At 49.6% G+C, this 27,386-nt stretch overlaps 1 protein-coding gene across 2 annotated transcripts in view; it reads left to right on the forward strand.

Moving 5' to 3' along the window:
- Positions 1-27,386, forward strand: part of TRPM7 (transient receptor potential cation channel subfamily M member 7) — a 2,096,104-nt gene that overhangs the window by 1,506,809 nt on the left and 561,909 nt on the right. For both annotated transcript variants that reach the window (XM_085644243.1, XM_085644244.1), the window contains exon 27: positions 22,116-22,195. In XM_085644243.1, coding sequence (XP_085500369.1) covers positions 22,116-22,195 — 80 coding nt within the window. The remainder of the gene's footprint in view (positions 1-22,115; positions 22,196-27,386) is intronic.

The raw sequence follows: 27,386 nt of genomic DNA on the forward strand, positions 1-27,386 counted from the left end.
GCAATGTTTGTGTTCCTCCTCAAAGTTCCGATGTGAGTAGAACTATTACCAATTCTGACACGCACCAGATTGAATCTACTGTAGAAGAGATTGCTGACTGTTCTGCTGTTGATAATTTTGTGTTACAAAAAAGGAGTACCAGGGTACCTGAGAAGTTTGATGACTACATTTTGGAATATTTTTTTTTCTTTCTTTCTTAAAGGATACATGTGGTAATCGTATCCTACCTTTATTTTCATTATAGAATTTAGAGTCATTCATGTCTAATAGGTATTTTTTATGTCACATGGAACTGTAACATGTAATGTGGAATTCACTGATGCAGGAGCTTAGGTGTGAATACAGCAGAAGCGGTTGGAGTTTGCCTCAGCTGGATGCCTTAGCTCTTTCACCAGTGGGTCCATTTATGGCGCTTAAATAAAGACACTTTTTATATAACTTGCAGACTCCATCGCTTTATCACACACAGCCACTTTCTTAGATACACCTGATTTCACCATTTGTCTTCTGTGGCATTGCAACATTCTGCATTATATTCTTCACGATTATTTCTTTATTCCTGCTTGCTAAAACACTGCATTCGAGTCTTCAGGGGTGAGTAGTTCGCTTTCCACTCCCGCTATAGTCTAAACACATACTAACACCACTTGCACAGCTATGCTACAGCGGCCAGTATACTACAGTGCCCAGAGCACATCAGTTTACAGCAATCAGCTCGGTTTCATCCCAGAGTGTACCGACACCTCACCTCAGCACCATTTCACTCTGGGCAAAACAGCACTTTCACACTGGTAGGGGTGAATACTTCGCTTCATACTCCCTGTATAGCACCCCCTAACCACCCCACAGAGCTCACAGTGCTCCTACCCTCCTCTTTCCTACATTTTTTGCCCTTTTTTTCCCTTACTGGCTTACACGGAATCACAAAATGGCTGCCAACACTTTCTATTTGCAACCGTTCGCAGCCAATAATCAGCAAGCTCGTGCTTGTAACGCCTCAGCCAATCAGATGGCAGAATTCCCAAATATCAATATCTGTACATTTCGATATGTCTCCAAAACTACTGAACGGATTTACACCAAATAAACAAAAGCGTGCTTTCTAAACCAAGACCCTTCTCCCTGCCAAATATGGGGTAATTCTGTTCTTTTTTTTTATTCCCCCCCCCCCCCCCCCCCCCCCCCCCCCCTCCCTGACGAATCACCCCCAATCTTTCAACATAGGAGCTGACATGAACAAAGATTGAGTTTGGAAAATTTCATGAAGATTCATCAAACGAAACCAAAGTTATAAGCAAACAAAAAATGTTCTTCCTATGGAACTTGGTCCTAACTATAACTCCCTACTGGCGACCGCCAGTAGGATAATTTCACCAGATTGGGATGGGAGCGTGGGATAATGATGTTAGCCTCCATGTCTTCAATGAAATTCAGATTCTCTTGGCATTTTATTTGGAGAATCTCTATTCCATTTCAAGACCGGAGGCTACCATTATGCATGTTGGTATCCCTCTAATACCACATCAGACGTGTTCAGCTGGCATTAGACCAATCTATTCTCATAAAATCTTCCAGACTTCCACCTTTCTGGAAGGTTTGAGTAGCCAAAGAGAATTAGGGTGAACCTTTTTCAAATTAACACCAGTCTTCCACATGGAACATTTCACCCATCTTGTGATAGAAACTGTGGTAACTGCTCAAAATGGTTTCAGAAATGAAATAAAAAATTGGTCAACACCATCAGGTTGAAACTCTTATTCGAAAATCATATTCTCTCATGAAATCCACTTCATACAATTTTGTGCACGAATCAACTCTAGGATGAAGTTATCCCAAAGGAGTCATAGCACCAGTTACCTACCTCCAGTGCCAGTACCTAAATATCTGAAGCTCTACGACAAGAGGTTAGACATAAAAAGAGGCTAGTTTCATCTTACATTTTTTCTAATCTAAATATCTTTTACCTTGGCATCTATTAAATAAGGAAATTAACATGCTCCTCTCCATCTGTGTCTTTCAACACACCCTCCATAGCATGAAGAAGAAAAGTGTAATATCACAATGCAGTTCCAATATCAACGGAAACCACTTTTGAGAAGCCCAGTCTCTCATCTCACTTTCTGAAGTACTCTCCGAGTTATTGGGAAGGGTGGAAATGCGTAACCGTTCGTTCCCTTCCAACTCTGAATTAACGCATTCACTGCTGGGGCTCCTGGATCTGGCATCCAACCGTAATCCTTATTCAGTTAAAATGTCAGCCTGCTTGCCAAAGAGCCTACTTTCAGAAGACCCAAAAACCAAGCTAATTCCCTGAAACAAACCTTGTTTAGACTTGACTAGCTGTAATCCCTCAAAATTCTTTAATTCCAGTCTGCGGATACATTCGCCTTTCCATGCAATTACTCCGCCCATAAACTAATTTTGAGTTCTAAGCCAATCAATCCAAGGATTTTTGGCTAAATCTGAAAGATCCAAGGATTATGAGCCTCCTAAGCAATTTATATAAGCCACCGCACCAACATAGACCATTCACAATAATGCTCTGTCTTGTGAACAATGTGTAAAACTCTGGAAAAGATAAAGACCTGCTTTTAATTTCAAATAGTTTAAATGATGCTATCTTACTGAGTTTGACAATAATCCAACTGTTTTCTGTGCACCCATTGCGTGCACTCCAACCAGTTAAACTTGCATCTGATTCCAGAATGAATTTTGGCAAACATCCAAAGACTGCCTGGCTATACCTGGTATCTAAATTCTCTAACCACTAGACCAGTTCCTCCTTTGCCTCCTGAACTAGATATATCTCATTTCCATATCATAAACCTCCCCTAAGAGTCCTTGCCTTATCCTTCACAAAGTGTAACGTACCACGAAATATTGTCTGAATTGAAGAGGATGGTAGATCTAGTAGCCTCGTAAGCGCTCTTAGAATTGTAGCCTGAAGCAGGACTATGTTGGCCATACCTACTGTCAATCCTAAAATCTCTAGAGAGTGTGAAGGGAAGAAGATCGATATCTGACCTCACTATGAACTCCATACTTACCTGAAGGCTTTCGGACAATAATTGATATTGACACTGGGACATAAACAAAATATGGTCCAATTAAGAAAACCGTGCATATGCCTATTTCTCTCCCTCATAATGTTCGTGAAGCACTATTGTGCTGAAGGAAGGCCAAATGGAAGCGAACAAAATTGGTTAGGTCCATTTCACCTAGTGAACTGAAAATATCGTTTGTAATCCTTCACCATGGGAATCGTAAAAATAGGCATCCTTCAGATCCTACTTACCAACTAATTGTCTCTTCAGCAACATGCCTCTTAAAAGATGGATCTCCATCTTGTAGTGTCCGTACACCAGGAATTGGTTCAGATCACTTAGGTTTAAAACATATCTTCTTTTCCCCCTATCATTTTTCTCTACTTGGAAGAGTGTACTTACGAAAACACTTCTTTCTTTGCAGACTTCTAAAATCGCTCCCTTTATTAACATAGATTTTACCTCCTTGTGTACTACTTTTTGTTTATCTACATTCAAAACCAACTCTCTTGCAGAAGTAAACTGAAAAGGGGGGGTTTCTGAAAAATCTAATCTGAAATCATGGATGGTTTCTTAAAACCCATCGATCCTGGGTGATAGTTTTCCCACACTTGGGTAAAATGTTTGAGAGACCAACCACTCTTCCCTGAGAAGAAGAATGAGAAAACCTAGGACTCACCCTGGTGTCCGTTGTGACCATGGTCTCTTGCCCAAGGTTTTCACCATGTCTTCGCAAAAAACTTGCACCCTAGGGTTTCTTTGGTCTTTTCTTTATCCGCTAAATCTCCTACCCTTGGATTGATTTTCTTTAGGGCCATCTTGCTCTTTCAGCCTTTAGTTTTGTATTCACATTCCCCAGGAGAACCGTAGCGCTCAGTCTCCAGCCTCCAAGTCTTATTGAAGCCCCTAAAATATGTCTCGTTGGATAGATCAATAATCCTTGTCAGTGGGCCAACGTCGTCAAGGAGGCGATTTTGACATTTGTTGAGGAAGCTCTCAAGATCCTTCCTGGAATCACTGCCAATTGGGCGTCAGGTGTACTTGTCATGGATGACTGGCCTAGAACATTCGGCATTGAGGACATGCCTCCCTTCTTTCTCTAGTGGAAATCCGACCAACCTCTCAATGAATTTGCCCAGATGTTCAATGGCCACCTTTCAGTGCTTCTGAACATATTCTCTCCTAACTGATTCTTGACGTAGTCTTCGAAGTTAGAAGGAACTTGATCTTGATCCTCATTGAAGAGGTCATCTCCATCAACATCCCCTTGCAGGTCGAGTAGATACTCCTCATAAAGCTCATCATTGTCTCCCTGGAGCTCTTCCTCCCCATGCTCAATTTCTTGAGTGTCTATCTCTTGTGTGTCACTCAGGACACCCATCTCCATTGTGCCGCTTCGGACACCTCTCTTTCTCGGGCTGCATAGTAACACATTCCTCCATTGTGGCCAACGGACACCTCTCTTTCTCATGCTGCATAAGACACCATTCCTCCAATGTGCAGCATTGTAAACTTTTCTTTTTTGTGCCGCGTAGGACACCATTCCCTTTTGAGGTGATTGGGCCTCCTTTTTAAAGCTATAGACCCTTTCTCAATATGATTGGTCTTCCTTCTTTCATACCTCCTTTAGCCCCACAATCAGAAACTCCATCTGAAATAGACCATCATTCACTGTCAGAACCACTCTTACCTTACTTCTTGAGCAATACTTGCTAATGGTCTCGCGTACACCCATATACTACTCATGTTGTAACAATTACTTATAGATCTTTCCCCTATGGGATCTTAGGAGATAACCTGTCCTTCTTGGGCATACTGTAAATAAAGCGTAAGCTTATATGCTGTCCTTCTCAGGCATAATGTAAATAGGGAGCATATTTATTAAAAGAAATAAAGGCGCAAGTTTTAACATTAAGGTAAACCTAAATGAGTAAACTCCCCATCATGGAAAGGGGCCTTAATTGAAAGCTTAAAAGGAATAAACCGTGTAAATTGGCTTTAATGACTATCTATTCGCCATATCTAATCACCAATTCATTCTATGGAAGTAAAAAGAGATTAATCCCCACGTGAAATAAAGTTGCAGGATTTTGCCTCCGATGCTGTCCGACAATTAGCTGCTTGCCGGGATACATGGAAGCTATGATTTGAAGGCAAGCTTTTGGGGTTTCCAAGATTTTCATGTAGGAGGTATGCATGCATTGTAGGAAGGTCACATATATCTGGCTATATTGTAATTACGCAAATAACCATTTCTCCAGCACTTACTAATAAGTACTTATTACCATTTAAAGGAACCATTTCAGCAACCTTAGAATGAAAGAGATTAAGGAAAAAACAGTGTGTTTGTGCTCCTAAACCTTATCTCTGAAAGAAGCAGTTAGTTATAGATTCCTTACCTTCGAATTACCCGCAGGCATCAGAGTGGATCAGGAAAGTTTTTCGTCAGCAGTACCCTTGCGCTTCGGAAGGTGGCATTGGTCGACTCCGCGTTTGTCGTTGGCGTCGTGTTCGCCAGGATGATGTCGCAGTAGCTACATAGACGCCACCCTCGTGCGCTGACATCAGTTGTTTCTTTTAACTAACTTTTTCTCGACTTTTGTCGACATTGTTGTTTGAGTCTATCGACTCCTGGTGCACGAGGGATGCCCGGCTTCAAGGTTTGCGGTTCCTGTAGCCGACTGATGTCGGTGATGGATCCGAACGGGGTGTGCCTCTTCTGCCAGGAGCGCGACCACGACCCCAAGTCGTGCTCCGACTGCCAGACCATGAACGCTCCACCTGATAGAGAATCCAAAGAGCTGGACCATTTGGGAAGAAGATGTTTTCTTCCTCCAGCTGGGGACTGCGGTCAGTAATGTCTGTTGGGCCGTAACACCTACGCCGTGTGGGACACGGTTGCGCAAGTGCTGCCTCAGTGCCCGTAGGAGGCCCGGGCCGTTATCTCTTGGGAAGTTGCCAAAGGAAGAGACGCAGTGAAGTTTACCATCCCCTGTGGGCTGGATACCGCCGACTCACTAGGCATAACGATTTCCACATCGGTAGCCCATCGACGCTACGCCTGGTTGAGGTTTACTGGTTTTTCAGGGGATGTCCAATCCACTCTTATGGACATGCCTTTTGATGGCCGTCACCTAGGCAGACAATGCGCTAGAGCGCTTAAAGGACTCTCGGGCTACGGCCAGGACTTTGGGCCTCTCCACCACCCTCCCTGCGCAGTCTGCTTTTCGCCCCTTTTGTGGCTACAGAAGGGGTGCCCCGCCTAGTGCCACTGGCCAGCGCAAGCTATTCATCTCCAGTGCGGCCGGGGACATGGGAACCACTGCCGTGGTTCTGGGGGCTAGCGGGCGGGCCAGTCCACCACAGCCCCCTCTGCAGCAGCCTCCAAACCTTCCTAGTCTGACCTTTCAGGGCCACCAAACGCCAGTAGGCAGCAGTATTCGCCATCACCACCCCCACTGGTGCACCATCACGTCGGACAGGTGGGTTTTGCAACTAGTCCGAAGGGGCTACTCCTTCTCCTTCGAGACTACCCCTTCTCCTTCGAGACTACCCCTCTCGACATGCCACCTCAGTACCATTGCATGTCGGAGGATCATCTGGCCCTTCTCCAACAGGAAGTTCGGCACTCTTGGCCAAGGGAGCAATTGAGCGAGTTCCTGTCACAGAAGTATGCCGTGGTTGCTATTCCCACTACTTTCTGGTGCCCAAGAAGGACAAAGGCCTGCATCCTATATTGGATCTCAGGAGCATCAACCGCTTCCTCCGCAAGGAGAAGTTCAAAATGTTGACGCTAGGTCAGGTCCTGTCTGCCCTAGAACTTGGAGACTGGATAGTAGCGTTGGACTTGCAGGACGCTTATTTTCACATCACCGTCCTGCCAGCCCACCGGCGTTACCTGCGGTTCACAGTAGGCCACAAGCACTTTGTTTACCGTGCTCCCCTTTGTCCTTACCAGCGCCCCTTGGGTTTTTACGAAAGTGATGGCGGTGATCGCAACTCATCTGCGCAGATCAGTGGTTCCAGTCTACCCCTATCTCGATGACTGACGGGCTTTTGAAGGCGGGCTTGCCCCAGGCTGTCGTCTCCCGCCTCCAGACTACGGCCGACCTCTTGAATTCGTTTGGGTTTTCCATCAACGTGCCGAAGTCAATCCTAACTCCCTCTCAGAAGCTCCTCTTCATCGGAGCGGTTCTGGACACGACGCAGTTTCGGGTCTATCCGTCCGAACAGCGAGTCTGGGATATTCGGGCTATGATTCTGATCTTTCAGCCTCTATCCTGGGTTTCGGTCTGGATGACCCTCAGGCTACTGGGCCTTATGGCCTTCTGCATCCTGCTGGTGGACCATGCCAGATGGCATATGCAGGCTCTGCAGTGGGACCTGAAGTTCCAGTGGGCACAACATCAGGGGAACCTGTCCGATTGCTTCCAGAACTCTGAGGGCACTGCACACCAATTGCAGTGGTGGCTAACGAACCAAGATTGGGTCGACGGCAGATCCCACTCCCTTCTCCAACCAGAGTTCACAGTGATGACTGATGCATCATTTCTGGGATGGGGCAGCCACATGGGGAAAGCTGAGATCAGAGGCCTCTGGTCTTCGGCGGAGTCTGGGCTCCACATCAACTCTCTGGAGCTTCGGGCACTCAAAGCATTCCTTCCCTCAGCCTGGGGAATTGTAGTGCAGGTGTTCACGGACAACACCACCGCCATGTGGTACTGCAACAAACAAGGCGGTGTGGGGTTGTGGACCCTATGTCAGGAGGCCCTCCGCCTCTGGACATGGCTGGAACAACAGGGCATATCCCAGGTGGTTCAACACCTGGCAGGTTCCCTGAATGCCAGGGCGGACGAACTCAGCCGCAGGTGCATGATGGATCACGAATGGCATCTTCACTCGCAGGTGGTGCAAGGTCTCTTTCGCAAGTGGGGAGAGCCTTGGTTAGATCTATTCGCCACTGAAGAGAACGCGCAATGTCAGCAATTCTGAGCATTGGAATTTCCAAGGCGGCACTTACTAGGCAGCACTTTTGGTCACAAGTGGAGTTGTGGTCTTCTATACGCCTTTCCGCCTGTACCACTTCTGTCCAGAGTGCTAAAGAAGATCAAGCAGGACCGGGCCCAAGTCATGCTTATGGCTTCGGATTGGGCATGAAGAGTCTGGTGTCCCGAGCTGGTACACATAACCATCGATCCTCCCATCAGACTGCCTCTTCGGGAGGATCTTCTGTCGCAGCAGCAGGGGACAGTCCTCCACCTGAACCTGTCCAGCCTCCACCTCCTTGCATGGAGATTGCGCTGCAGCAGTTGACGTCGTTTGACCTGCCTCCGGAAGTCTGCGATGCTATCTTGGCAGCCAGGCGTCCCTTCACTAAGACGGTATACGCCTGCAGATGGAACAAATCTGGTGCATGGTGCACAGCAAAGGCTGTGGACCTCCTTTCCGCCCCTCTTTCTTAGGTTCTCTTGTTCCTCCTTTCTTTGGCCCAGCAGGACTCTGCTCTGGGCACTCTAAAGGGCTACCTCTCGGCCATATCGGCCTTCCTTAGGCTTCCTGATCAGCCTTCTCTTTTCAAGTCCCCTGTTGTAAATCGTTTCCTTAAGGGCATTACTCATCTTTTTCCTGCTGTTCCCTTTGTAATGCCCCAGTGGGACTTGAACTTGGTTCTTACATATCTTATGTGTGCTCCTTTTGAGCCGCTACATAACTGTCCTCTCAGGCTTCTCACTTTAAAAACTGCCTTTCTGGTGGCCATCACCTCTGCACACAGAGTAAGTGAGTTACAAGCTCCATCTTCCAAGCCGCTAGACGCCGCACCCGACGCCGATGGATGTGCCTTTCATCTACTGCCCGGCTCCGATCATTCCTCCTGTTTATCAGGAATCGGATGATGGGGGCGACTGGGAGGGGTCTGAGGAGCCTATGGCCAGACAGGCCCAACTTTCACAGGACTGGGCAGACGAACTGGGGGATGCCAGTAGTCTGGACACCTCCCCGGACGCTGGTTTCATCTCTCCGACTGTGGCTTCGGAGGAAGGAGCAGCTTTTTCAGTGGTGCTGCGCAAGGCGGCCGAAGCCCTGGGGCTCGAGTTGCCTGCTGTGGCTGTGAGGACTAACATCCTCACAGAGGTGCTTCAACCGTCAGCAAGCTCCACAGAGCCTCTGCTGCAGTTCAATGAGGCACTTGGTCCAAGCCCTCCACAGTTCCTCCTGTGGATTGGAACGTGGCCCTGCTGCGGTCGACCCCAGTTTCCTGTCCCTACACCCCACCCCAGAGAGTCTGGTTATCCAGGCCTCAACTTCCCAATCCTCCTTCCCGTCCGCTCCTCCGGATCGGGAATCCAAGGGGTTGGAACAGTTCGGAAAGAAGCTGTTCTCTTCCCTGAGTTTGGGCCTGCGGTCTTTGAACACCGCTTGCCTCTTGGACCGTTTCTCCCACTCTCTGTGGGAGGCGGTGGAGGACGTGCTGCCCCTGTGCCCGGAGGAGGCCCGGACACGACTCGCCGAGGTGCTTGCTGACGGGCGAGATGCGGCACGACATGCCATACGGTGTGGACTAGACACCACAGACTCGCTGGGTAGGGCGATTTCCACCACGGTGGTGCTCCGGCGCCATGCCTGGCTGCGGTCCACGTATTTCTCGGGGGATGTCCAGAGTACCCTCATGGATATGCCCTTTGATGGCACTCGCCTTTTTGGTGAGCAGGCGGATAGTGCGCTGGCTCGTTTCAAGGACTCCCGGGCTATGGCCAAGTCCTTGGGTCTCTCGGCCCGCGGCCGCAAACTTCCGCCTTTCGTGGCCAAGGAAGGGGCACCTCCTCACGTCCGCCTAGCCACCGGTCGCAGACCCAACCTGCACGCGGATGTGGCTTCCGCCAAGGCGGTACTGGAGGACAACGTGCCGGTCAGTCCACATCCACCCCGGCAGCATCCGCCTCAAAGCCCTCCTAGTCCTAGCTTTCAGGCCCATTCCACGCCAGTGGGCGGCAGAGTTCGCCATCACCTGCTCCACTGGCGATCCATCACATCGGACAGGTGGGTGCTGCAAATCGTCCGAAGGGGCTACTCCCTCCCCTTCGAGACGACCCCTCCAGCCATGCCACCGTATGTCGGGGATCACTTAAATCTTCTGCAGGAGGAAGTTACGGCCCTCTTGGCCAAAGAGGCCGTCGAGCGCGTTCCTGGTCCAGAAGTAGGTTGTGGTTGCTATTTCCACTACTTTTTGGTTCCCAAGAAGGGCAAAGGGGGCCTACGCCCTATCTTGGACCTCAGGAGCGTCAATGCCTTCCTCCGGAAGGAACGGTTCAAGATGCTCACTTTAGCTCAGGTTCTGGCTGCCCTTGACCCTGGAGACTGGATGGTAGCGTTGGACTTGCAGGACGCCTATTTTCACATCCCCGTCCTGCCAGCCAACGGGCGTTACCTGCGGTTCACGGTGGGTCAGAAGCACTTTCAGTTCACCGTGCTCCCCTTCGGCCTCACCAGTGCCCCTCGGGTGTTCATGAAAGTCATGGCGGTGGTCGCAGCTCATCTGCACAGATCAGGGGTTCCAGTCTTCCCCTATCTCGACGACTGGCTGTTGAAGGCGGGCTTGCCCCAGGCAGTCGTCTCCCACCTACAGACTACGGCCAACCTCCTGCATTTGCTGGGGTTCTCCATCAATGTGCCTGAGACCCTCCCAGAAGCTCCTCTTCATCGGAGCGGTTCTAGATTCGGCGCAGTTCCGGGCCTATCCTCCGGAACAGCGGGTCCGGAATTTTCAGGCTCTGATTCCCATCTTTCAGCCTCTATCCTGGGTTTCGGTCAGGTTGGTGCTGCGGCTTCTGGGGCTGATGGCCTCCTGCATCCTGTTGGTGCATTATGCTAGGTGGCAAATGCGGGCTCTGCAGTGGGACCTGAAGTTTCAGTGGGCCCAGCATCACGGCATCCTGTCCGACCATGTCTTGATCTCGGAGGGCACTGCAAAACAGTTGCAGTGGTGGCTCACAGACCGCGATTGGGTCAGGGGCAAGAGCCTCTCCCTTCCCCAACCGGAGCACGTAGTAGTGACGGATGCGTCCCTCCTGGGATGGGGGGGCCATGTGGGAGAGGCGGAGATCAGAGGCCTCTGGTCTCCGGCGGAGTCTCAACTTCATATCAACTTGTTGGAGCTGAGAACGATCCGGCTTGCACTGAAAGCCTTCCTTCCCTCTGTCCGGGGAAGTGTCATGCAGGTGTTCACGGACAACACCACCGCCATGTGGTATTGCAACAAACAAGGCGGGGTGGGGTCGTGGACCCTTTGTCAGGAGGCTCTGCGCCTCTGGACATGGCTGGAACACCAGGGCATGATCCTGGTGGTTCAACATCTCGCGGGCTCTCTGAACGCCAGAGCAGACGAACTCAGCCGCCGGTGTATGATGGATCACGAATGGCATCTGAACTCGGACGTGGCGCAAGGTCTCTTTCTGCAGTGGGGAGAGCCTTGGTTAGATCTATTCGCCACCGAAGAGAACGCGCAATGTCAGCAGTTCTGCGCGTTGGAATTTCCAAGGCGGCACTCGCTCGGAGACGCTTTTCGTCGCGAGTGGAGTTGCGGTCTGTTGTACGCCTTTCCGCCTATACCACTTCTGCCCAGAGTGCTGAAGAAGATCAGGTGCGACCGGGCCCAAGTCATCTTAGTGGCTCCGGATTGGGCATGAAGGTACTGGTATCCCGAGCTACTCAGTATGTCAATCGATCCTCCGGTACGACTTCCTCTTCAGGAGGACCTTCTGTCGCAGCAGCAGGGGACGGTCCTCCACCCGAACCTGTCCAGTCTCCACCTCCATGCGTGGCGATTTAGCGGCGACAGTTGATGCCATTTGACTTGCCTCCTGAAGTCTGCGATGTGATTCTGGCAGCCAGGCATGGTGCACAGTAAAGGCTGTGGATCCCCTTTCCTCCCCTCATTCTGAGGTTCTCCTCTTTCTTCTTTCTTTGGCCCAGCAAGGCTCTGCTCTGGGCACCTTGAAAGGTTATCTTTCTGCGATCTCTGCTTTCTTACGGCTTCCTGATCAGCCTTCTCTTTTCAAATCCCCTGTTATTTCGCGTTTTCTTAAAGGCATTACTCACATGTTCCCTCCTGTCCTCTTCGTAATGCCTCAGTGGGATTTGAATCTTGTCTTGACCTTTCTGATGTGCGCTCCCTTTGAGCCTCTTCACAATTGTCCCCTTCGTCTTCTGACTCTTAAGACTGCTTTCCTGGTAGCTATCACCTCGGCTAGACGGGTGAGTGAGCTCCAGGCTCTGTCATCTAAGCCTCCTTTTCTTTCTGTTCATCCGGACAAGGTTGTCCTCCGGACTCGTCCTTCTTTTCTCCCAAAATTGGTGACCCCCTTTGACATTGGGCAGTCTGTCACATTGCCCACCTTCTTTCCGCCTCCACATCCTTCGAAAGAGGAAGAGAGGCTCCACCGTCTGGACCCCAAACGTGTGCTGTCCTTTTATTTGGACCGCACCAGACAGTTCCGGGTGGACGACCAACTTTTTGTTGGATACGTAGGTGCTACGAAGGGGTGGGCTGTACACAAGCGGACCATCTCACGGTGGGTCGTATTTTGTATAAAGGTTTGTTACTCCTTGGAGAAAAAGGACCCTCCTGTTGGGCTGAGAACCCATTCCACCCGGGCCACAGCGGCGACAACTGCCCTGGGACGGGGAGTTCCCTTGCAGGACATCTGTCAGGCGGCGACGTGGGCCTCTGCACACGTTCGCCAAGCACTATTGCCTGGACAGCAAAGTCTGGAGAGATGGCTTCTTTGGCCGTTCTGTTCTCCAGGACTTTCTGGTGTGATCTTGGTTCGCAGACCCACCACCGGGATTGGTATTGCTTGAGTATCTGTTCTAAGGTGAGGAATCTAATTAACGTGTTTCTTTCAGATAATAAGTTACTTACCTTCGGTAATGATGTATCTGTAAGAAACATTAGTTAGTTAGATTCCTCACCGACCCACCCATCCTCCCCGTTCTGCGAACCGACATCTAGGGTTAAGGCCATCCTGTTCAGGGCCCTAGACTTTTTGGCACCAGTGTCGGTCTCTTGCATGGCTCTGCGTTCCTGGCGCCGAAAGCTATGTACAAGAACTGACGTCAGCGCGCGAGGGCGTCGTCTAAGTACTCCGACGTCATTCCGGCGGACAACGCCAACAAACGGACGCGGAGCCGCAGACGACGCCTAGTGATGCGCAAGGGGTATTGCTACAAAAATCTTTCCGGATCCAGCCTGACGCCTGGGGATATTCTAAGGTGAGGAATCTAACTAACTAATGTTTCTTACAGATACATCGTTACCGAAGGTAAGTAACTTGTTCTTCTGGTAGAGACTCTTATCTAACCGCAGATTCCTCACCCACCTAACTTCCTCCCAATTCTGTAGAATGGACTCATAAAGTCTATTAATATGATTCCAACATTAGAGATCTGAAAACTGGTATATCCTGGTATTTATGGGATCCGCATCCGACGCAGACAGAGATCGGAAAGAAAATGACATCCACGTGCCGAGATATTGGGCCCAATGCCACATCCGGGGTGGAATGGAACAGAGACATAGCTGCTCGACGCCGCTTACTGGTGCACAGTTGCGATAAAAACCTTTCGCAACCAGATTGGCGCCTGGGAAAATTCACAAGATGTGGAGGTTAGAAATAGTTTGTACCAGAAAAGATATCGACGAAGGTAAGTAACTTGTTCATACAAGTATTTAAGTTACCTAGTCAAAGGTGAGTATTTGAAAAGAGTTGTGTGTATTAGTGGATTGGAACATTGTGTAGACAAGTGTTTCCCAAACTGTGGGTCACAAGACGATTTTTGGTGGGTTTGGAAAGTCCGAGCAATAAATAAAGATGCCTTTAGGATTAAATCTGTTTTTATTAGGGAAAACAAAGTATCGACACGGCAGCAGCAGCTGGCGCCTACAACCCTTCGGGCAGGCGGGTCACTGCTCCTGTAATTCAACCTCCCCGGATCCCAACCCACACCCCAGTGGCGGACCCCCCTTAAACACAGCACTTCGCCTACAACCCCGTGGGGCCGGCCGCGTCTTAACTGCAAGGTGCAAACGGATCTCCGAGTTCCCCGTTGGGCGACCATGACTGTTCTCCCCCCCGTGCTATCCAGTGGATCCCGCCCGTGGGGATCATCCCTGCCATATGCATGCCCAGGAGGGATATTCCCCTGGGAGGCTAGCATTCCGGTCTGGGCGTCAGGCTTCGTGACCATGGTCTGCCCTAGAGAGTGTCCCCACTTCGATACTTCCTGAACCAAAACAGGGGAGTAACTGGAACCAATCCCCCAAACTTCCCCCCCACCCGACCTGCGACCCCCACCCCCGGCTACCCCTTCCCCCTGCCCGCCCCCCTCCCGTGTCGTCCAGTGCGTGTCATCAGGCATGCTCGGAAGTCATCCCCAGTCCCCCTCTGTTGGCTCGCGTCAGGATGCGGTCTCCTCCTGTGTGGCAAGCCTCAAAAGCCGAAGGTAGCGCGGGCAGGTCAGTTCTCTAAATTCCGTCACCAGTAACAAATGGAACGGTTGCCATATGTCCGCGAACCGCTCAGCTTCTCCCGCTACTGCCAGCGACATCTTCTCCATACCCAAGACGTGCCACAGTCTATGAGCCAGCCCGTGACCGAGGGAGGTGTGGCCGTGCGCCAGTGTATCAGGATGTTCTGCACTGCTGACCCTAATGCTATGGCTATCTGCCTCCCTCTACGGGACTTCAATGGGTACATCAGCTGATTCGGGAGGCCTAGCAAGATATAGACCGGGAGGCGCGGCAGCTCGATTCCAAAGTGGTAATCTACGTCGTCCAGCACCTCCTGCCAATATGTGCCCAGAAGAGGGCAATCCCATAGAAGATGTGAAAGCGTACCCACCTGCCCGCATCCCCGCCAGCACGTATTTTCTTTACTATGATCCATAGTGTGGATGCGTTCTGGGGTGTAATACCAATAAATCGAGACTTTAGTAAAGGTCTCCGTGAGGCCTGTGTGGTACGCCGAGTGCCGGGCCCTGTAGGCTATCTGTCCCCACTCCTCGTGGCTCAGGGCCCTGCCTAGCTCCTTCTCCCATCGCTCCCTCCCTGGATTATAAAAATGTGATGGAGGCGTTTGGAGAAACTGGTAGAGGTCGCTTATGAGTTTAGTATCCAAGGTCCGTGACATGAGCCAGCGCTCATAAGGGAGGAGTCGTCTGTCTGCCGACTCTCGCACCTGAGGATGTAGCGCCCAGTTCCGCGCCTGCGTATAGCGCATCCGCTCAGTCTCTGGGAATGCGTATTCCTGTCGGAAGCTCCGAAAGGGAATCACCCCGTCCGCGTCATACAGGTGGCAGAGAGCCCTGCAGCCCGCCGCCCGCCAATGAGCGAACGCCCCCCGTTCCATCCCCGGGGTGAAGTCCGGGTTATCCACCAGGGGCGTTAGCGGCGAAGGGAAGGTCGTGAGGCCGTGCGTGATATTAGTGGCGTCCCACACCCGCAGAGGGACTCGCGTGATAAAGGAGGCGTATAGGTTAGCGGGGCGGTGCGCTCTGCGCAGGAACGGCACCTCCTGTAGTGGCCTGCCCGCAACCACCTGATCCTGGAAGAGCCAGTGTTTGTCAGACTCCCACTTGCTCCATTCCACTAAGTAGCGCAGCTGCGTCGCTTGAAAATATTTCCGGAGATCCGGTATACCCAGTCCGCCCGCCTCCGGTGCAAGCATCGAGAGCGTTCTCCTCATCCGAGGTTTCTTGCCCTGCCAGATAAAGCGTGCGAGGTCCGCCTGCATTTTCTGGATCCACCCAGTCGGAGGCTGGAGCGGCAACGCGCGGAACAGATACAGAATCTGGGGTAGAATCGTCATCTTAACCGCCGCCACCCTGCCCAGCAGTGAGAGGGTGTCACGGTCCCAACGGCTCAATTCTTCCTCAATTTTCTTGCCCAGGGCGGCATAGTTCGCTGTGACCATAGCGGGTAAAGTGGGGGCCAACATAATTCCCAGATAGGGGACGGTGTCTGACGACCAGACTATCGGCACCCGATGTTGTAAAAGCGTTCTGGTCGTCCGCGAAAGAGAAAGGTCTAGAGCTACCGATTTCCCCATATTCATTTTGAATCCCGCGACCTTCGCAAAAGCAGTTAGCTCCGCTATGCATGCCGGCAAGGCCTGTAACGGGTCTTCTAGGGACAGTATGACGTTGTCAGCGTATAGGCTGACTGCGTGGCGAAAACCGCCAAATTTCACTCCTTGTATCGCCCCGTTATTCCGGATCTGCTGCGCAAAGGGCTCCATGTAGAGAGCAAAGAGCAGGGGCGATAGCGGGCATCCCTGCCTCATGCCTCTTTCGATGGCAAAGCTCTTGGAACTACACCCGTTTACTCGCACCACGGCCGTCGGGGACCGGTAGCAATTGAATATCATGCGGCGAAACTTGTCCCCCATCCCTATTTTCACCAGTACCTGTTCCAAGTAAGGCCAGTGGACACGGTCGAACGCTTTCTCTGCGTCTACCGCTAGCAACATTCTTTCCCCCGGGATCCGAGACGCCTTTTCGATGAGGTGGGTGATCCGCTTGGTGTTGTCCACCGTTTGTCTTCCTGGAACGAAACCCGCTTGATCCGGCTCTAGAAGGCCCGGCAGATGAGGAGCCAGGCGCGCCGCCAGTATACCGGTGTACAACTTGAGGTCGACGTTTAGAAGAGATATCGGCCGATATGACCCGCACTGTGTTCTATCTTTCCCCTGTTTGGGGAGGACCACCAGGGACGCCTGCAGCAAGTCTGCCGGGATGGCCCCTGGTTCAGCGAAGGTGTTAAAAAGACGCGTGAGGACCGGTGCTAGTGTCGTAAAAAATGTTTTGTAGAAGAGGGACATATAGCCGTCCGGCCCTGGGGATTTACCATGCTTGAGACGAGCGATGGCCGAAACCACCTCCTCTATCCTTATTTCCTTATCTAGGGTCTCCGCCTGAGAAGGTGTCAGGGACGACAGAGAGACCGAGTCCAGATATTCGTGCGTCGCGTGAGCGTCTAGGGGCTCCCCGGCGTAAAGGCCTGCATAGTACCGGCGAAAGAGTTCTGCTATGTCTTCCTCCTCCGTGACAGGCGAGCCCGTCTGGCCGGTGATCATTCACCCTCTGCCTCTGTCTCGTCGCCCGGAGTTTACTCGCCAGTAGCCTGCCGCACTTGTCTCCCCCCGTGTAGTAGGCATGCTTTAAACGCAGCGCTGCATATTCCGCGCGGTCCATGTCTAGCGCCGTCAACGTCTATCTCGCCTCCTTGAGCCGCCTCCAAACCCGGGGGGCCCCCGTTCTACAGTGCATTTGCTCTAGCTCGCGGACCCTCTGTGTGAGTTCCTCCCGCTTCTGCCGCCGTGCCTTATTATCCGCCGCGGAGATCGCGATAAATTCCCCTCGCAGGACCGCTTTCAGCGCTGCCCATTGGGTCGCGCTAGATGTGTCGGAACCCCCGTTGTGTGAGAGGTAGTCCCGAATCGCTGCCGTGACTTGCGCTACCACCTTCTTCCTAAAGAGTAAGGAGTCTCGTAGCCGCCAGATTCGCGGGGTACTAGACACCGGTGGCAAGGTAAACGTTGCCATGACCGGAGCATGATCCGACATGGAGATCACTCCCGATTCCGCCGACGTCGCTAAGGAGTACATCGGTCCCGTGACCAGGAAGTGGTCCAGCCGCGCGTACGTTTTGTGTGCATGTGAGTAGTAAGTGTAATCCCGTGCGGAGGGGTGCAAGCGGCGCCATAGGTCATGGAGATCCAGCTCCGCCAGTTGGGCCTTGCAGTCGGCCGAGAATTCCCCCACCTGGGGGGAGCGGTGCGCCGACCTATCTAGGGTCGTGTCGAAGACCATGTTATAGTCGCCACCAACAATGACATGCCTGTCCGGCGTGGTCATGACCTCCCTCAAGGCCGATCTGAGGAAGGGTTCCTGCCGGTCGTTTGGGCTGTAAAGAGACCCTATTGTGACCGAGAGGCCTGCTATTCTGAACCTGTAGGCCAGGAGCCTGCCCTTTTGTTCCGCCTGTTTATTGAGAACCTCTCCTCCGAAGCGTCGGGCCACCAGAATCGCCACCCCCGCCGTTTTCGTGCCGCTAGACGAGAAGAACTGCGAGGGGAACGCGTGGGAGCGGAGCCTGAGGCAGTCTCGGGGTAGGAGGTGCGTCTCCTGAAATAGACAGATATCAGCCTGGGTGTTCTCTAAGAGAGACAGAACCGCCCTCCGTTTGACTGGGTTATTGAGGCCCCTGACATTAAGCGTCACAATATTAAGAGTCTTGGCCATCTATGGATGAAACAGCTGCCGCCGTGTAGCCACGCTGCCCCTGTGCAGCCCCCCAACTCTGGTCCCGAGCATCGCCGCCAGAATCGGGATTGTGTGCACGCACTGGACGACCCCCCCTCCCACCGTGGACCCCCTCCCTCTTTTCCCGTGAGCCCCTCCCCTCCCGTCCCCCCCCACTCCTACTCCCCCAACTGCCACCCCCTCCGCCCTCCAGCCCCTTCCCCTGGCAACGTGCCGTAAACTTAGGGCTGTCCCACCCCAACCTTCCCCTTCCCTTCCCCCAGCTCCAGATCCTCATTGTCCAAGTCCAGTCCCCCTGGTGACCAAACCGTGGCAGTATATTCAAGTGGACGTCCAGCCACCCGTCCCTCCCCCCCCCCCCCCCCTCCAGCCCCCAAACCTGCAATTTGAAGAAGGCAAAAGCGTTCTTCCCCCGGAGTGATTCAAGCAGTTAGCGCCACCTCAGTGGCGCCGGTGGTCTCCGCCACTTCCAGCACCGCGCTGTCCATGCTAGCTCTGATGGTGGGCGAGTCCGGTCTCCTGGAGCTCCCCCGGGACCGCCGCCTGGAGACTCGCTGCCATCCGTCTCCCTCGGAGCGCCCCCGTCGCTGTGTCGCCGTGTCGTCCTCCGCTGTTGCGGTGAGGCCCAGGACCCCGCACGTGTCCTGCAGGGAGCGGAGTTGATGCACAGTACCGTTCCATCGGAAGATTAACCGAAATGGGTGACCCCAGGCATACGGCGTTTCGTGTTCCCTGAGAAAGTCCGTTGCAATTTTAAAAGATTTCCGTTTTTGAAGCGTGATGGCCGATAAGTCTTGGTAAAGGGCCACCGGGTGACCCCTGAAGGTCAGTGACTGCCGTTTCCGTGCCTCCGCCAGGATGCGTTCCTTGAGTGGGAAGTCCGGGAGGAAGGCAAGAATGTCCGGGGGTGGCGCCGATGCTCTCTGTGGGGGGCCCACCCTGTGCGCCCTGTCGATGCGGATGGGGAAGTCCTCCCCCTTGCCCAGTACCTCCCGGAACAGGTCCCGTAGGTACCCTGCTGTATCCGTCCCTTCTTCCTTGGACGGCACACCTCGAACCCGGACGTTGTTTCGCCGAGACCTGTTCTCGAGATCCTCGGCGTGTGCCTGGAGGTCGATCTGCTGGTCCCGTAGGCGCAGCACCCATTCGAACTCTTCGTCTCGCCTCTGACCCGTGTCTTCCACCGTGGCCACTCTTTCCCCCAGACCGTCCAGCTCCCGGCGCAACTCTCGCACCTCCCCGGCCACTTCGGATTTCAGGGTTTGGAAGTCCTCCCTGAGTGAGCTGAAAAGGGACTCCATGAAGGACCTTGTGACCGGGGGCTCTCCGTCAGCAGCCCCCCCCGGACCTCCGGAGGAACTAGGCGATGGCTGCCCTCTGTCGGCTCTGTGTTGCGCTCTGCCGAGGAGTTCAGGGAGTGTGCGCTCCCCCTTCCGTCCGCCTCTGCTGCCCGACATGCTGTTGGGGAGGCGAGGCCCCGGACCGTGCTACCTCGCTCACTGCTTGCGTCAGTTCCAGGTCCTCTGCGGCACTATGAGGCTCCCCCGGTCCAATCCCCGCTGGTCCCCTCCGCGGCTCCTGTGGCCTGTTTCAGAGACCGGTAATGTCGGGCCCCGCGGCCCCTCCACCTGCCCGGGCGCTGCGCACTGCCTTCTTCTGGCGTATGGGAACGTGAGTCCTCCCCGAGGGCTGTGTCTCCGCTATTACCGGCTCAGACCCCGTAGTGCAGGTCACCAACCCCGGCCGTCTCCAGTGCGCCGGTCCGTGCGATCGCGCCCCCCTCCTTGCGATGTGCTCCGGCCAGCTCCCGTGAGGCCGCAGGGCGGCAAGGGAGGTCGCCGCCCCCCGCTCCACTCTCGGCTGCTCTCCCTCCCGCTGCTCCGCCGTGTCCTGTGCAGGCCGAGGGTCACTGCCGAGCCCTCCTGTCTGGGAGCCTCCCCTCACCTCGTGGCGCGGCCGGGCCCCCGGCTGCAGCGCGCATCTTCCCCCGGGGCCCTCCGCCTCGTAGTCAGTGCTCCGATGCCAGTCCCAGCCGCCAACGACTCCTCCAGCCGCCTCTTCCAGTGCCGGGGTGATCTTTCCCCCTCCGTCCTCGATCCGCTGCTGCCTCCCCGCTCTTGCTCTCCCGCGGCGGCTCCCTCCTCACCTCTGCCCGCCGGGCGTCGGTCGCGCTCCGCCGTTGTCTAGGGCAGGCTTGTCTGTGTGTGGCTCGGGGAGTGCGTCGCGGAGCTCAGCAACGCCTCCGGCCGCCCTCCGGCGACCGCTCACTCCCTCCGGACGTCGCCGTTGCGCTCGATCACCACCAAGCTCCCAGCCGCTCCACGGTAGGCCCTCCCGACCTCTCCGGCCGTCTGCGTAGCGATCAGCCCCAGAGTTCCGGCGCTGGGCCCGGCCTCCGCTCCTCCTCTTCGCCACGGAGCCGCGCTCTTCAGCCGTTGGGAGTCACCGGCGCCGCCCAGGATCTAAAGGGTGCCTCACGACCTCGGCCAGCACTTCACAAAGCACCAGCACCGTTACCCCCGCAGATCAGGGGGAGATTCGGCCTGTGATCTAGGTTCAGGGGCTGGGAGGCACAGGAGCTCGCGGGGAAGACGTCCGCTCACCTCGCCATCTTGGCCACGCCCCCTAAAGATGCCTTTAAATTATGTGTTTATCTTGTCACATTTGAGGTGCTTCAGTGACACAGGTCAAATGTCAGGCCATGTCTTCTGACAAGTTGCTGCTTGTTCTTTAACATGGGACTGGTGTTAAAAGTTTTTAAGGTGAATTATGAACCCTTTTTTTGTGCAAAATATAAATACCTGTAAATGATTAGTATACATTCGGTAGTTAGGAAAGCAAGAAAGAAGTAAGATTGTGTTTTTGTGTAATTCTGAAGTGTGCTGGAAACTGATTTTATTAGGCTCAAAACACATAAAGCCAATTTAATTGATACATATTCACAGAAACCCCATTTCCACACATTAGCCTTTGAATGCTGTATGATCTACTTTTATCAGTAAAGCTGTACATCTGTGCAAAGTTAGTGACCATTTCAACTGAAAATCTGCTGACTGTAAGCGACAATGTACTACCAAACACAATGCTTTATTTACATTAAAAAAATCACCCCTCCTATTCTCCTTTGAAGGTAGGTGGGTTGTGAAAGATTGTTGTTCTAAAAAGAGGGCAGCGGTTCTAAAAAGTTTGAAAACCACTGGTGTTGATGATTCAAGGCAGCGCTTCTTTCATCTTATTGTACATTGTAAGAAAATGTAGTTTATCAGAGATTAGGTCCAGGGAAAGATTTCATTTTATTAATGACACAAAGATGTAGAAAACATTTGTTAGCCAACCATATTACTACAATTTGTTGGCCTTTTTCTCATAGGAGTGGGATGTCATTCTAATCCTATGGAGAAAAGTGTTTCTCTCGGAACATTTAATCTAAATTTATAATTTCCTGTATAAAGATGTATATTTGTATGGCTACATCATGTGACCTTTTAAGAAGAGTAGACCATTTATAGTATATTTTTCTTTTTTATTGTTTAAATAAATTAGTGACACACGTTTGATAAATGTAATAGGGATAACAATATTACATTTATGCCAGTTGGTTAAGTTCTGTGATGTTGATGCAGAAGAAATGTTCTAATCCTAGCTGACGTTCCTGCTGTTGTATCAACACTTTTAGACTTTGTGTGTTGCAGAATTGTTATTTGGATGTTAGATTGGAAATTTCATTTGTATATATTTTGTAATTTACTGTAGGTCACAGAGATAGCATGGAATTGCAAAGGTTTAAAGAAGCAACAGAAAAAGCTAAGGAGCCAAACCAAACTGATGCCCAGGTGAGAACAGTTTAAGAACTCTGCAAAACTTCAATTGATTTATAATGTTTGTAACATGAAAACATTTAAATGTTATTCATTTAAACCTTTCTTTGAATCACAACAACTGAATATCTATTTCTACCTCTGTGTTATCTTTAATAACCCTTGTGTGTACTTAAAGTGAAACCTAGAGACTTGAAAGCTTGATTGTATGTTTACTTCATGTATATGTCCTTCTTCGGTCTGTTCTGGCAATGCAGAATTCTGTTACCTGTTGCTTTCAGTATACATAGAGTGAGCTTTTTTGGTCAGCCCACTTCAAGTATTGGTTCATTTGGATCAGCTTCTGACAACCATTGATTTTAAATTTTGAATGTAACCTCTTTGGTCAGACAAAGGGAGTATCTATCTCACCATCATGCTATTGCCTGATCGGGTGTATCATTCTGCCTCTTATAAAGTGCTTGTATTGCAATGCATGAAGGGCTTTATTTTTAATCTGAAAAGTATACTAAAAAATGATGCATTCAGTTCTTTATCTCATGCATGAATTGTATACAGAGAGCAGTCTTTTTTTTAGATCTGGCTTGATGATGAAGCTGCCTGCTGACCTGTTGTTATCAGTTCTTCAAAATCTACAGTGTGTGGCCTTTTCTCCACCAAAGAGTATTTCTCTTTCAACTCATGCTGTTGGTTGTTTGGTGTATTATTCCACCCCCTAGAGTGCTTGCTTTTCAATACATGAGGGACTGTTTTAAATCTCATAAGAACAGTAAATCACCGCACATTAATTTCTTTAATTCATAGATGGATTCTTTACTGAAAGCAATATTTTGTTGTTTGGATTTTTTGTTGCATCAGACATTTATAATGTTACCATCAGGGCTCAAAATGCATTCCAAATTCATTGGCTTTGCAAATGTGTGTTTGTTATTGTTGTCATTACAGCGTTGCACATGGAAATTGCGACTGGTTGCACCTGAGGCATTTTTACAGCCAACTGCAACAGGACCTTTATGCACAGCATATGCTGGCTTGGCTTTGCAGGGAGTACCAAGCTCTTTTGCACGAGCAGCGTCTATGGGGGACTGGTTCCTTTTGTTGGCCGGGGCAGGGTTGAACTAGGTTATTGCCCACCTTTGTTGAAAACCTCCAACATTGCACCACTCTTAAAGAAAGACTCTCAATCCTGCCAACTCAGCAAACTAAAGACCAATATTTAAACAAGCAGTTTGCACTCCTCTTATTAGGTTCCCTGAAGAAATTATTGAAGTTGAGACCAGGCAGAGTCAGCCATTGTATCCCTATGTGGTCACTTAAAACTGATAGTGGTCAAGAACGGAGTGGCTGCCCTATTGCTTCTGGACTTATCAGTATTTGACTCTTCCCAGCACCACACACCTACTACAAAACACCATCAGCTTGGAATTCATGAAAATACTCTGAAAAGTGTTTCCTCACAATGTAAAGGCAAACAAAGTTTAGTGTACTTACCATCATTTACATCGGCCCCTCACACTAAACACGGTGGCGTCTTTCAGGATCCATCACATATGCTCTCATTTATTTAGATTATTTATTTTAGTTATTTATTTGTGCTGTTTAAATCTCAATGCTTCCCAACAAAACGCATTCTGGTGCTCTACAGGGACAGAACCTTTTTCTGGAAGTAGTTAAAGGCTGGGTAAATCGTAATTCAAATGGAAGGGAGTTCCAAATGAAAATGAAAATGAATGGCCCAGAAGACCTTTGCAAGCCAAGACTTGAATACTGCCTCTACCACCTCAAATTCATGGAGTAACTGCCTAAATAAAACTGATACAGCCTTTACCATAACGTTTTTACAACAGACCACAATTATCACCCATTTTTCACATCGTAAGTACTGTTTCTACGTACGTCATTACAACGCAAGTCATTTGAACGCACACTGACAATTTATCCACTTTCAGAAGATGTCTGAAGGATTCTGCGTCGAGGAAAAGAGCTGTGTAAATGGCAAACGCTAGCCAGGTAGTCGGAAATATAAAGATTCTTCAGAAAATACCAAAAGCCACTTTCCCTTTGTTGTGCGCTGAGACGAAAGTACAATCTGAGCTCAGGAACACATTCAGTTCCACGGGCCTTAGAACCCGAAGAGCGAAAACTCTATCATTTAAGTCTCCTGAGAAGAGAAACGGACAATAATTTTAACTCTCCTGTCACTCCTAGAAAAAGAAAATTACAACCACTTACCTTTTGTTATTTTCTCTTATGTTTACCAGTACTTGTATGTTTATACTTCTGGGATAGGATGCAGAGGGTTTAGGGACGATGAGTGTGTTAATACTGTGGTATTATCTTTAAACACCTTTGTATTGATTTAATTAGCAATTGAATTTGAGATGAAGTGTACTAATTCTTATATAATGCAGGCATTTATCACGTACATATTTTAAAGGACCTTTACAATGTATTCCAGTATTAAGCATTAATGTAAATGTGTATATATATGTCTGTGTATGTGTGTGTGTGTGTGTGTGTGTGTGTGTGTGTGTGTGTATATATATATATATATATTACAGAACAGTCCTGTTGCCCCTACTACCAAGAGGGGCATCCACAATACAGGTATGGACCACAACAGCACTCCGCAGAATTTTTATTTCTGCATTATTTCATCATGACACCACAAAGTGTATCGGACCAGTGTCCCCCCAGACGCGTTACGATCGCTAACAGCGATCTTGGTCACATGACGCGCTGTTGACGAATCACACTAGAAATATTGTGTTTGACCAATCAAATAACATGTGATTGGTCAGGTGATAATAGGGACATAAAAAACAGACTGCAGTATGAAAGACAATTTCACAAACAATGTTCATAAGTCCAAGTAAATAGAGTGCATTGTAAATAGCAGTACATAAAATTCATACATATGATTTCTGATATGAAAAACATCACTAAATCTAATTAAAACAATTTCGCCCATTAAAAACAATTAGAATACAAATAATCAAATAGAATAAAATATAGAGGGGATGTGTAAAACCTGCATGTATAAGATAAAATATCCTTATACAACAAATATCAATCGATTGCACTGTGCAAAATATCATTGAACAGGTAAAGTGCAAGTGCACCTTGAACAGATGGTAGTTTACATAAATTACTCCTCTACTCACAGAGATTTAAAAATGGGCCAAATGTCAAAAAATTATAATCACATAAATATGATAGCTATGCAATCTATAAGTACAAAAAACGATTGTCCAATTGATATGTGCAAAGTACAATCGAACTGTGTGCAAAATATGCAAATGCAAAAAGCTAACCTAAAAGTGTACACAAATTTTCTAATTGGCTGGATGAGGACTCCTGCAACCTAACGGTTGTACTCAAAGTGCAGGTGCTAAATAATAAAGAAAGCCAGAGCAGAAATGTAAATGACTAAAACGAATAGTCAAATAACTAGAAAAAGCTAGTAAGGAGAACACAGCGAGCAGCAAAGCTGGATAGCAGTAAAATCCAGATAAAAATTGATGGATATAAATATTGGATTGGACACATACAGCAAATATCAAATTAGAGGAAGAGACAGCTAGAATTCCAAGTGACCTGGGCAATAACATATGATACAATGTGTAGGAGAGACCTACCAAAGCTAAAAGTGCTTTAAAAAGTTATAAGAAAATTATGTAGATCTTCGCTAGTGTTAAGCCCGTTAGGCATCTTTGTGTCGAGAGTCATAATAAAAAAAGACTCAAGCTGTCGCAGCTTTCTCTCTCTGTGGCCACCCTGAATAGCGATGGGGACTGATCCAAATATTGAATATTTCAAGTCATCAATTCTGTTAGAATGCACAGCTTGAAAATTGCATGCCATGGGATAATTAGAATCTGAGTTAATGATGGCCCGCAAGTGCTGTAGAATTATGTTGTACACAGCCAGTTTAGTACTGCCAATATACTTCAGATGGCATGTACATTCTAACATGTACACAGCAAATTCAGTCCGACGGGTGTAATGCTCTTTAATTGGGACTGGAATATTGCTGAATGCTGTCATATATTCAGTATAATTAACACTAAATGTGCAGGCTGTGCATTTATAAAAAACAGATTAAGACAGCCAAGATGTTTTTAGTATTAATTCTAGGCTAGATTTAACAAGAGCATCTCTCATAGAGGGAGCTCTTATGAATGTTATAGTAGGAGCAGGTGGTAACAAAGTTTTTAAAGTCATATCATTTAGGCATTAATGATCTTACACATTTGTTGTTGTTGCTTGCTGTAAGTTGTTATAAGTCTGATAGGTGGGTTATCTACATTGTTTTCATCAATGGTGGGTTGAATCCCTGAGTCCAGGGACCAAGTATTCTTAGGTGCCAGACATGTGTTACGGGACTTGACTATTAGCCTTGTCCAAAGCCACTTTTAGATCATTATGTTTATAGCCACGCCTGAGAAAGCAATTGAAGGCATCAAGTTGACACTCAACTAAATCTGATTCGAGACGACATATACGCCTATTAAGAAAGGAATTCACCGTATGGTATACTACGTATCAGATGTTGAGGGTGCTGACTGGAGGCATGGAGGGTTGAGTTCCCTTCGGTACTTTTTCTATGTAATTTGGTTTGTTTGTAATTATTCCAAACAAACACTTCCATATCTAGGAATTCAACCCTATGATCACTAATGGAGGCTGTAAAATTCAGATTGAGCCTGTTATCATTGATGGATGTCACAAATAGCATTGCGTATTCCTGGGAACCATCCCATACTAGGAAAACATCGTCGATGTATCTGCAGTAATATCTAATGTAGGTGTCCCAAATTGCTTTGTGTTGTGCCCTGAGGACATGCTCCTCCCACCAGCCAACCAACAAACAGGCATAGCTGGGAAAGAAGCATGCCCCCATAGCCACTCCCCTCAATTGATGATATAAAACTTTGTTGAAGAGGAACAAATTGTTGTTTGAACACAGTTCAATCATACTGAGAAGCATGCAATTATGATCATGTAAACACAGTGCTCGATCATTTAAAAAATACTGAACAGCCACAAGTCCATCGGTATGGTGAATACTAGTATACAACGAGGCTATGTCCATGGATAAACACAATACTGGACTGCCACTCAACATCCTTAATTTTTCTCAGAAAATCTCCTGTATCCTGAATGAAGGAGGTCAGACGCATCATGTACTCTTATAAGAAAAAAT

The sequence above is a fragment of the Triturus cristatus genome, chromosome 3_1 (assembly GCF_964204655.1).
Source record: "Triturus cristatus chromosome 3_1, aTriCri1.1, whole genome shotgun sequence".
Taxonomy (NCBI): Eukaryota; Metazoa; Chordata; class Amphibia; order Caudata; family Salamandridae; genus Triturus; species Triturus cristatus.